Source organism: Psittacula echo (genome assembly GCF_963264785.1).
Source record: "Psittacula echo genome assembly, chromosome: 1".
Lineage (NCBI taxonomy): Eukaryota > Metazoa > Chordata > Aves > Psittaciformes > Psittacidae > Psittacula > Psittacula echo.
The window spans coordinates 138,788,935-138,801,377 of record NC_137735.1 but is presented as its reverse complement, the minus strand read 5'-3'; the positions used below and the strand labels follow the sequence as shown (position 1 = coordinate 138,801,377).

General features: G+C 43.2%; 1 protein-coding gene across 1 annotated transcript in view; it reads left to right on the top strand.

Moving 5' to 3' along the window:
• The window catches only part of CELSR1 (cadherin EGF LAG seven-pass G-type receptor 1), a gene marked incomplete at both ends in the record, with an annotated part of 164,932 nt that overhangs the window by 93,881 nt on the left and 58,608 nt on the right, over positions 1-12,443 (top strand). Inside the window, 2 exons of the mRNA XM_080623828.1 lie at positions 2,608-2,723; positions 5,729-5,817. Coding sequence (XP_080479954.1) covers positions 2,608-2,723; positions 5,729-5,817 — 205 coding nt within the window. The remainder of the gene's footprint in view (positions 1-2,607; positions 2,724-5,728; positions 5,818-12,443) is intronic.

Below are 12,443 nucleotides of genomic sequence, written 5' to 3'. Positions count from 1 at the left end.
GCTCTGTAGGGGTTATTGAGAAACAGCAAACTGCTGTACAAGGCAGTGGTTTCTTCACCCTCCTTAAAACCAAGATGGCATATTTAGTCATGAGCTAAACACTCAGTGTGATTGTAAGTCTGGATCATCATGGGGTTCATCCCACATGGTCTGGGATAATGACACATTTAGCTTTTCATACCTGAAGTTCACTTTTATCTACACTTACTATTTCTTTGGCTTTTATTAACCTTGAATGCAGGTGGAAAACATTATGTGAGGGTAAACAGGAATTAGCAGTTTGGCTAGATGATGCTTTGCCATTACATATATTGTGACTTGGGAGCATTTGTAAAATGCCAGCGTCTAGCTTACCTTAGCCTCAGGTGAATCCTGCAAAGAGCAGGATGTTTGCATTGTCCAGTCTCCTAACTAAAGTTTTCGTAGAAGTATTTAGGTTACTGACCAGGCATGTCTTTCTGCTCACAACAGTATGGATCTTCCTTGCTTACTTCCACCACTTGCTACTCCTTCACTTCAAGAGACACTGTCAGTTGAGAGGTTTTCTCAGTATTTGTTCAAAATTCTCATAGAAAGTGTATTTTGTTTCCTATGTCCTGAGATTAAAAATATCCCTCCGATTAAAAACCAGTATTTTTCTTGCCAGATGGTGGTAACCAGGCCGGTTCAGAAGCAGTAGTGCTTTAGCTGTTAATATGATACAAAAGATGCTTTTGTCTAGTGGCAAACAATGGGACTGAGCACACACAGAGTAAAGAAATGTGAAAAATAGCTTAATAGTTTAATAATTAAAATTATGGTAGAGAATTGTAACCATGTCAGAAAATACAGTCAAACAGAATTAAGGTTCCTGTTGCTGCTAACCAAAGTTTCTGTCCACTAAAGAAGCATTCCTAATGTTATTCTCATTTCTTTTGCTCATATATGTTCTGGATAGATCTGATCAAAACGTTTTGGTGAAGCAGTTATCCATGGAAAGATAGTTTTGGGAAATGCAGGAACTGTATTTCTTTGGTGCTTGATGGTGAAAAGTGAAAACAACATCAGTGTTTTGATAATACTGAGCTATTTCAACAGTATTGTCTTAATTCATTTAGTTTGCTTTTTACTTCTAGAACGTTATGTTAAATAAATTTAGAAATAAAGATGTTATTTCAAAACTGATTAAAAGTAATCGGAACAGTCGTATCATATTTTGATGGGACTGCAGCCGATATTCTTTGGCACTTGTATTTTACTGGAAATATCAAAATTTTGACTTCCCTTTTTTGAACCAGAACAATTCATTCTCCTTCAAAAATATAAAAAATATGAAAAAATATAAATTATAAAAATATAAAAATTTTGCAAAAATGCAAAAATCTGCGTTTCAGTGTAGCTCACATTCAGGCTCCCGGTTCAGAAAGGCCTCTACTCATTGTGGTCCACAATGTACGTATGTCTGTCAAATAACTGCTGTTAAAAAATACTATTGGGTTTTTAAATTCTTTATTTCAAATATCAGACCTTGATGTCCTAAAATGCTGCTTCCTTCACATTCTCTGAGTGCAGGTCTTGTTGCAACGCAGGAAGGTCTTGCTAGTAGACATGACATAACAGGCACAAGAATCATTTCTTCTGTCTGTGGAAGACAGCTTTCATTAGCTGTATTCAGCATTTCATTCATTTGTAGGAAAAGTGGGTTAATTTAAATCAGGGATATTTCCTGAAGTTCAAGATACAAAATCAAACTACACTGCCATTGGGAAACACAAGAAATTCCCATGGTTTCTGTTTCTTTCTCTCTTTATATAGAATATTAATCTTTGTAAAACTGTTTATGTGAAGTGTAATATAATTTTTTTGTGCATTTCTAAGTAGATGGAAGCTGTGTGTAAATTCCCAAAGATAATGGGATTTAATTAAAAATGATAAAACACACAAAGCACACAGAAATTTGCAAAAGGAGTTCTGTGCTGACAAAAACCCTCAGGCTTTTTTAAATGTGGGGATGCCTCTTTTCCTGCATGATACATCCCATATTAGAAGCATAAGAAAAATCAAACCAAAAAACACCCATTGGCACTCTGATTTAGTGGAATCATTTGAATGCGTATTTTCCTTCCTCCAATTGACTGACGTGTTGATTGATGAACCCCAACCTTTCTTTTTCCCTTGCCTCCTATCAGGTCTTTTTAATTGGTTGGTGACTCTCTTTGTACACTATAGCATTTAGACAGCAAGCAAGCAGCAAATATCCCCCTTTCAGTGTGAAAACACTTTCTAGCTTTTGGACTGTTTGCAAAGCGTAGTCGGTGCTACTGCTTGGTGAGTGTCGGATACTCACCCTGCAACATGCTGCATGTTTTACTCCTTGTGAGAGTCAGCATCCACAGCAGATGTCTGCAGAGTAGGTTTCTGTAATTTCCACCTCGCTTGCGTCTGTAGACAGTGAAAGAGTAGATTGATCCTGTGGCTGACTCCTCGATGTCACAATTTGCTGTCTAAAGAGAGATTCAAAGGCTTGCTTCTCTGATAGACACAATGCTGTCTTTCTTCTGGAGGACTTGGCCATCAGTCTTTAATTCATAAGCCACTAAGCACAAACCCCTTGTCTCCACATTCTAGGTTTGCAACCAGGGAAAGGAATGCTCTCCTCCTCTACAACGGGCGTTTCAATGAGAAGCACGACTTCATTGCCTTGGAGATCATTGAGGAGCAGATCCAGCTCACATTCTCTGCAGGTGAGGTCTTGCTCAAGTTGAGCATTTCTGCCTGTGGTCAGGAGATCCTCTCAAGCTGGTTGGAAATGTGCATTAAGGATTTTATATGGCTGTTTGCTGCCTCATTAGCTGAGTAACTGGCTGATGTTTTACAGTGAACAACTGATGCCAGGTATTGCAAAGTACTCCAGACTGTAGCGGTTTGTGGTGGTTACACTGCTGTCACAGGCAGGAGCTTGTCAACGTATCAGTTATAAAACCAGAGTTTATGACTACTATAAAAGATTGGCACTAACCTGAAAGCTGGCCTCTGAGCCAATGTGTGCTTAAATGAGACTTCATTTTATCACACTGTGATAAATGTCGTGTGGTTATGTATTTTTACACTACGCCATCAATGAAATTAGGTGTGTGTAAGCGTTATCTAAAAAATACATGCAAGCCAAAGCAGGCAAGTGAGAAATGCCTGCCGCTGCGGTTGGTGATGAGCGGTGATGCTGCAGAAATGCACTTTTGTGCTGTAGAAGCACCTCCTCTTGGAAGAAGCCATAAACAACCATGGATTTAGAAGGAACTTAGCTGCCTGCTCATTGCTATGGTAGGCTAGGAAACAAGAAACAGAGGCTTTGGCATTTGCTTGCTTTCTCGCTAGGACAAAGCCAGTGTCTTTTTGTGCTTCTGGGAGCAGAGAGAGGGGAAGGCCACCAAGTGAAGCTTGGGGTGGCATGTATCCCTGCCACTGTGGCCTTCTCCCAGGGGAGGGGTTTCCTCCAGAAAACCAGCCCTGGCAGTGGCGAAGCTCTTCATGACACAAGTGTGATCAGAGCAAACCTTGACCATTCCAGACTCAGCAGAGCAGTGTTTCCCAAGTTAAAAAAGCCCAAGTTTCATCCAAAACCTCACGCCCAGCTGTGCTAATTGCCATGACAGGGGTAGCACAGAGCTGTACAGCATGATTGAAGCACACTGAAGCCACCAGGAATCACCTCTTGGGCTTCACCAGGCTTGCTGAGGCTCTTGGAGTCCCTTTTGATGGAACACTTGCATTCCTGCTTCAGGCCAAGAGCAGGTCTGTTCAGTGGGGAGGCTTTGGTGGCTTTACCAAATCTCAGTGGGGCAGACAACCTCTAGTTATCACAGGTTTGGGGGATGTTTTCCATTGGGATAGAAACTGGGAAGGTCTGTTGTTAGGTAGGTCAAGTGGGGTTACATGCAGGTCAAGTGAGATGTTTGTACCTCTGTACCAGGCATGTAACTGAAGTAATGATCCTGTTATTTCCCATTATCCATATTAGAGATAATAATGGAGCATGCAGGCTCTAGTCAGCTCTTAGTTTATTGCTGTGAAAAGTGAGACATTGCAAGCAATAAAGCAGTAGAAGCAGAGGCAGAGCCCACCTCAGTGTTGCACACTCATCACCAGTGACAGTCACTCAGACCTCATGATAAATCCTACCCCATCGATTTACCAGCAATGCTTAAGTGCATATCAAGACCTTTGAGTTGAAGGTATTCGGTTTCATTTCCCTTTATTAGCTCAAAGTTGTCTAAATTAGATTTTAAGGCAGACTTTTGAGTGGATTAATGCAATGAAATAACATGCTGCATTCGGAGTGATGTGCTTTCTTCTGTAGCTCTGCTCTGCCTGTCTAAACTTGAATCAAATTGCTTGGAAGGCACCCTGAGGATGAATGAGGAAAAAAAATAAATTCTGCTTGCACTTGTATGCATTTAAATGTGGAGGAACTGCTTTAAAATACATGAAACTAAATTTAGATTTGCACTGCTGCACCTGAGAGCAGGTCTGGTCCTGTACGTCACAAATGGTATTTTCTTTGGAAGGAGAATGGTTTATGTTTTATAGTTTTAAGTGGCTTTTCACGAACAGTACAAGTTTTGGACACTTGATCTGACTGTTTTACCTGCCGCAACAACTTCTTCATCGAAAGCAAAGCAAAAGGGTTGGAGACCAGAGAACTTCCTTTCACAGAAACATACGAGCTGCTTAGAAAGCCCAATTTTCACCATAGATTTTTTATCACTACATGATAAAAAACATTACAGCAAGATGTCAAAAATGCTAAGCTGAAATCTGTACTGTTTAAATAACAGAAGTATAGAGAATGGGCGTTAAAGGATGATAGGGGACACAGGAATAATACTTCACATGGGGTAAAGCATTTGTTGCAGATGGAGATGGACATACATTTTAAGCTCAGCAATACTCTGAACTTTGTTAGCTTATGGGAGGGAGTTATTTTTCCTGTGGTTTATTATGTAGAATTTTCCAGCTGTTAAAAAAAGAGAGAACGAAAAAAAAGGCCAAAACCCAGCAATCCCTTCTCCATGCCAGGCTTTCAACATGAATGTTTATTTTGCTGCTACCTCGGAACAGATATGCCTGGTTACTGAGCTGCTTCTGCTGACTCAGACCTGGCTTAAAAGCCTCAGTTTAACAATTGCAATGGCAAGGACTTGCTTTCAAATTTAAATACTGAAAGGCTGCCAGTAATATTATTAATCATTGTAAAATGTTATTGGGACCAAGGTTACCGTGGGGTTTACACTGGAGGGCTTTTGGATTTCACTCTCAACTCCAACTAGGATTAGGCTTCCTTTCCTTGACAAAATAATCCTGGCACGATACCCATCATGTTAAAAACACCTCAAAGTGCTGCCTTTGGCAGAAATGCAGAAAAATTCATGTACATCTTTTCCTTAGTTGACCGCTTCAGCAATGGCTGTATCTGCCCGCTGCATCTGCTACAGCGCTCTGCAGAAGCATAATGGAAGATAACACAATTTACCTGGATGTGCCAGAATCTATTTTTGTATTTGTGCACCAAAGTAATTCCATGAATCTGGGTTTATTTTCCATCCCACAGGACAAAACCTCGAACACCTCCATGGTGAAGTAAGACAGCTGCATCCTGTGCCTGATGGAGGTCTCTCCATGTTCTGGTTTAGTGCAGAGTGGAGGTTGCAGTGATGCTCACTTACTTTTTCCCTTCTGCCTGCCCTTGCAGGGGAGACAACCACTACAGTGGCACCGTTTGTTCCGGGAGGGGTCAGTGATGGGCAGTGGCACTCAGTCCAGGTGCAGTACTACAATAAGGTAAGACTGATGGTGTCAAAGATAATCTATTATTTGTAAAGTTATAGAGCCATGGGTTGTGTAGCTCTGACCTGATGTATGCGGGGGACTTGAGTTTTACTCATCTAACCAGGCACATTGCTACAGCTCTGCTCAAGTGGTACTGGTCTTGCTCACCTTGCCTGAGATGAAAATTCCCTCTGAGGGCTTTTGAGTTTTGTCTCAGGAAGGCAGAAGAGCCCCCAAACATTGGTATGTCCTATTCAGAAGGACTACCAGGGGAACCTTCAGTACTTGGAACAATTGTAGTTTTCAGGTCTTTAAACCCTCACAAGTGTCAGTGTATCTCAAACAATGGATTCACTGATTTGGATATTTTTAAAGAATTGTGCAGAGCAGGAGCCTTTAGTGTAGTAACTACAAGCCACTGGTGTAGACTTTTCTGATGCAAAGCAAAATTTTTCCCTGTAACTGTTGTCTTCTGTAAAATGACAAGTTTAGCTCACAGAAGCTTCTCTCTTTTGGAAGATTTGGTTATTACATGGCTGACTTTCAGTGATCAAGGGCTATCTTACTAAATCAATTTTTTGTCTGCTGTGTAAAAAGATACGCAGAAGAAGTGCAAAAAGTGCCGTTGCACACAGCCCATGGCACTCAGAGGTGTGCTCAGTGGTCCCCATCCCGCAGCTGCACCACTGGTAGCTACCAAGAGCAGGTTCACTTTGAACCAGAGGCAAGGGCTTTCTTTGAGCCAGCCGTTTTGTGGTGAACCAAAAACCATGGTGCTGGGGTGTACGGTGTCACTGTTTGCAGATAGATGTCAGAGCCCTTCTGTAACCTAGAACAAAAATTAGAAAATCTAGTTAGTTACTGAGAAGCATTGCTTTTAAGTCTGACATGATAGCATTATGGTGGATCACGTAAGGAAATAGAGGAGCATTGTTGGCTGTTAAAAAGGAAACAGGATACTGGTGTAGGAAGCTGAATGGAAGATGAAGGATTAATATAGTCAGCAAGTTCTTTATTTCCCAGCGCTGCATCCTTTCATCACAGTTTGTGTGGCAGTTTGAATGGGAGGATTAAAGTTTTCTTTGGACTCCTAGATAGGGTCTTCTAGCCCGAGGGTATTTTACAGAGGAAATTCATTTCTTATTAGTTATTTTATATTAAAAAATAAATGTTAAAACTTGTTAAATAATTAATATACTTAATACACTTTGTATTATCCAAAGCACAGAGAAATAGAAGCAAAACTTAGTGTGTCACCATGCATGCATCTGTGGACACTTTGAGGCTCTTCCTTACAAACTGCAACATGCCATGTTTCCATAGTCTGCATTTTTCTCAGTGAATCACTTTAGTAGGGTAACTGGCACTTGCTGATGCAGTGGAGGGACATCCCAGCATTCCAGCTGCTTGGTGGATGAGGAGTGGAGGGCACAGCTGCAGGGACAGCCACAGAAGCAGCTTGCTGAAGGGCTGCTGGCCAGATAAGGGGTCCCAGGCAGCTTCAGGACACACTTTAAAAGGCAAAAAGATCTGACACGGATGCTAAAATTAAACCCCTGCCTCACTTCCAGGGCTTGCTGCTGTTGAAGCAGACTGGTAAGTGTGCCGTGTTAGCAAATGGTGTTTTCCTGTCCTTAACACATGCACCCTGTCATCATTTTCTACTTCTGCCCCAGTTTTGCCAAGGAGAATGAGCCAGTCCCTGCTGCATGGGAGGGAACTCAGGGCGGAGAGGGAAAGCAGAGGGCCCATGCTAGGAAACACCACTGACTTCACTGCGTTTGCCACTCACATGACATAAAAGTGATGAAAAGCAGGGTCACTGTGGACAGCAGCGCTTCACCCTTTGTGTTAGAGACCAAGGTCATCACCTTCCACTTAGCAGTATTTATTGAAGAATGGTTAAATTTGGGCAGCTCACAATACTGAGTGAAGGGCATCAGTAGGATATGCTAACCTACATGTATTTAGCATGCTCTCAGGCCTTTGCATCATGTCTGTGAACTGCCTGTGCTGCACCAGCTCTTCGATAGCGAAGGACAGAGGGAGCGCTGCGGGGCAGTGGGAGCCGGAGGCAGGCCTGCAGACCTGCCCGCAGGCTGCCTGCCGCACCCTGCAGCAGGGATAAGCCTTCTGGTATTTGTTTGTAAAGCAGCTCCTTGGCTACTTCATGTTTTAACAAAGCTGGAAGTAAAGTTCCTGTGAGGAGGTTGAAAAGACAGAGATAATTTAGGGATTCGAGTTGTGCCAAGATAAATGGGATGCTGTGTCTAAACTTGACGCAGCTAAGACATGTTTGAATAACAGAGGACCCAAAACTCATGAGTTTGCTTAAATTACACATTCATATTATTCTGCAGGTACTGCATCCTTCTGCTCTTTCCAAAATCCTACCACAGTGTCAGGTCCTCATCCCATCACTACTCAACCCCTTTGCTCTGCTCAGATGTTGCACAGCTTTCCTGAGCAGGCAAAGCCTCTCCTGAGCCGTCTCCCTCCTCCCTGCCTCCAGCTCATGTTTGATCCCCACCTCCAGCCCCCTCTGCACTCCCCTCCCTTGTCTCTGCCTCTGGCTTTGTTCTGGCATTTTGTATCAGCATCCTGTCCCTGGCAACAGGGCCACAGGGGCTACCTCCACCAGCATCCCCATGGGGCTTCTTGCCCCTTCTTCCATTCTGCTGGTTGCCTGGGGAGCTTCTGGCCTTTGCTCCTTTTTAGACATCTCTTCCTGATGCTGGCCTTGGGAAACGCATAACCCATCATCCCAGATACCTGTAGAGATCCATTCTATTAATTTGTCTATGTCTCACATTAAAAAGCCCTTGAAGAGGTATTTATACCTGCTCTGTGTTATCCCTCACTCGTGTTGAGTTTCATCTGCCTCCAACTGCCTTTTGCTCCACCAGCAGGTTTTCTTTATTTAATAAATGTGATCACTTTTTATTGCCCATTCATCAGTCCCTTCCTGTGCCACTTCTGTGCTTCTTTTGAACAGCAAAACCCATACAGACATTTTGAACATCTCGTACTCACTCTCCTACAGCCGAGTGCTGCCAGGCTGCTCGTCCTGCTGCTGGGGTCATTACAGCTGTGCTTGTCCTCTTCCCTTCCAAGAACATTCCAAGAACACTGTGTTCTTGGGCAGTGACAGGCTTCTTCAGGCAGGACCCTTTCCTCCTGCTTTAGAAATGTGAGAGGTGTTGTGGTGCAGGTTGAAATAAATAGCAATTTAGAAGTTTCCTGTTGTGCTTGCAGCAAGTGTCCGGTGTCAGGTACTCTCCTAGGTTCATCCTTCTTTCCCAGTGCCTTTTTTTTAAGCTTCTTCAAAGCATCTTTTTAAAAACTCAGCTAGGAACTGTTCAGTTTATTTCCTTCCTTCCACATTTGTACAGCGTCTAGCAAGGGAAAAAGGGTTCAGTCTTCTTTGAGCTTTCAGATAATACAGTAATTCACATAGAGAGTATTAGATTTCATCACAGCTGAGGTCAATTTTTGATCTTTCGTTTTTGAGGAGAATGACTAACAGGCTTTGATACATAATCTAAATCACTTCAGTCCAAAGCAAATTCTTGGAGATGAGTTTTCACAGCTCGGAAAGCTGTTCCTGCAATCTGAGTTGACAATGGTAGGATACAAGCAAAGGTTGAGTGGGTTTTGGCACGTGCAGCTCTGTGGATGACGTTTAGCTGAGCATCACTGGAATTTAGACTCTGGGAATGGGTGACTTGAATGCAGGGGCAACTGATGGGAAACTTCTGCAGCAGCTATTTCCTTAATGTGGCATCCTGGTGATGCTGCCACCCTGTGAAAAGTCAGTTTGGTAATAATGAAATAAGCAGTGTAGAAGTGACTTCTGTAAATCATTTTCTGTACTCAGCTCAGAAGCAATGTGCTTGGTAATATTTGTCTTTAGTGTTAATGAAAAATGTTGTGTTCTTTTACAACTGCAAGGGTCCCCTGCCTCTGAGAAACAAACAGTGGAGCTTCACTGGTAAGAGATCAGTCCAAAGCCAGCTTTGTGCCACCATGTTTGCAGAGAAGCATCAAACAAGCCTCTACCAGCTCAAGTGTTTGATGCTTGCTTTCAAATCCTGGTATGTTCAGGCACTGAAAACATTGTAGTAATGAAACAGATTGTCAGAGGAGGAAAGGAAGCAACATGAAGTCACTTCATTTACCATGCAGTGATGGAAACGGATACTTCCTCCCCGGGTAACAGCTGACACACTTGGTTTCAGTGGAAGTGCCTAAGGGAGGCACATGGATGTTGTGCTAAGGAAGTGTTGGCTCTGTATTGAATTTCTGGAAGGGAAAACACTAAGGGGAAGGAATTTGTAGCTATAAGAGAGCAGAAGTGGAGTGGGGGTGTTTTAGAGCCATTCTCTAGTTTCAGTTAGATATTGAAAGTCTTGTCAGCTACCCAGTAGCAAGGTGTCAGTTTACCTGTTAGCAGTGTTACTTGCCATTACAGATGTTTGCTGATGAGGGGGGAAGGCCGGGAGGAAAGCTACTTGGTGGCTCTGTTAGCTCAAACACATTACCTTCTGGGATCCTGATCTTGCAGCCATTAAAATCAATGGGAGGTATTAAATTAATGGTGACCTGCATGTGACCTGCTTTCTCAAGAGCTATGTAAGAAGTATATAAGAAATATATAAGAAATTCACAAGAAATGGGACTTTTTATATTATTTTGGAGATAAGGGTGTGAGAAGGGGGAAAATTTCAGCCTGACAAACCAAACTGATAGAACACAGCAGAAACAACTTGCTGCTTTGTTCACAGGATAGCTGGCATAAAGGGCAGCAGCGGTGTGAGCTGCCCTCTTTGCCTTGGTAATGTGCTTCCTTGCCACACAATGGCAGTTTAGTCAGTCCCTGATGGAGTTTGGTCCTTACCCCTTAGCCTGCTGGTATGAGGAACAGGCAGTAGGTTTAGCCATGCTGATACTGATTTGGAATAGGAGCAAAACCACCAGGATTTTTGATGGGAATGATGCTCAGTATCAGTGATACCACATGGAATATCTGGCATTCAGTGCACACACACAATCATATATGATTGTAGGCAGTGCTTGGGACAGGGGATTCTGGAAGTGGGTGGTGTTTTTAATTAAGTTAAAACTTCAAGCCACTCTCAGAGACTTCTGATGATAGAAATGTAATTTTGTTCAGAATTTGAGATACCCCATCAAGTTTATGTTAATGTTTTACCTGACTCATTACCTCAGGCTAGAATTCATCATTTGGCACAAGATAAAAATGTTTTGAGTATGGACATGTTTTTTTAATTATAGAGGGCATGTACATGTATATTTATATACTGTGTATCTTATGTGTTACTTATACATATATGACATCAAAGTAGCTTAAGGACGTTACTGTTCTGTAGGCAGAAGCTCCTTCTGGGTCTGTTTAAGGAGACACATGATACCTTTACCTAAATGACAGAAAACCGGAGAACAGCAGAGGAAACGTGCTCTCAGAGAGTGTCCGATGTGGAGCACAGTAGTTCTGGAGGATGGGATGAGCAAATCCCTGAATGACTCACAGAATGACTCACAAGAGTAAGGGCAGTGGGTGTGCTTGGGATCCTCCTCCGTGCTCAGGAGGTGTAAAATGATGGGTGCCTTGGAGGGTGTCTCCACTGTACTGGTCCCTTGAGCCTGCAGGCTCCTAGGATGAGTCAGGACAAACATTACTCTTTTTTCCATAACTGGGATAAGTTTTCTTCTCATATTTGGTAATTGGTAGTAAGCTGCTGCTCATTCACTCCTTCCTTGCATGTCTTTGGACTGAAGAGCGCTGTGGTTGTTGATGCTTGACCCTCTTAGGAGTAGCCCACCCTTTCAGGGCAGTTACATTTAGCAGGGACCTGCTGCTTTCCATGCCTGTGCACTTCCCACCCGGCAGAGCCCAGACCTGTGTTTAGCCTGAAGACAGCTGCCGGGAAGACAGGCAAATTCTTCAGTTAGAGATAAACTTAAAAGAAATGAGGGGCTGTTAGGGCTGATACTCGGTGTGTTGTGAATTCAAAGCACAGGAGGTGCATTGCTCTGAATCAGACTCACGTATGCTTTCACAAGTCTCCTGCCTGTGGTAAGTGATGGTTTCTCTTGAGTTAACTGGCCTTCATCTGGGCAAGCTGGAGCTTGAGCATCACCAAAGACTGAGCTAATGCTGGAGAGATTTAGTTTCAGCCCACTCGCGCACTGCATTTTGCCAGTACCTTTCCTTCCCAGGGAGGATCTATCCCTCATCCATCAGCTGGAAGCTGTTTCCAGGTGCCAAAACACCCTCTGTTTCAGTGCCAAGTCCGGAGCTGTAATTGATGTTCTGTTCCTTGGGTGTGTGCTGCAGCTCTCCCCTTGTGCTTGCTCAGCCGGCGGGTGAGTGAATGGGAAGGCAGCTTTCTCCCTCTTCCATGGGCTCCTCTGCCAAAGATGATCCTGAAGGGTTATTAACCATGGCCATACAGCTGTGCTGTGGCACCAGCAGAACTTACTGTTTGGAGCCTGCTCCATACTGTGGATCACTAGTAGTGCCCCACAGACTGGCCATTGATGCCAGGAGGTAGCTGTGGGAAAGGAGGAAGAGGGGAATGTTTGGAGTTACAGCGTTTGTCTTCCCTAGTAACTGC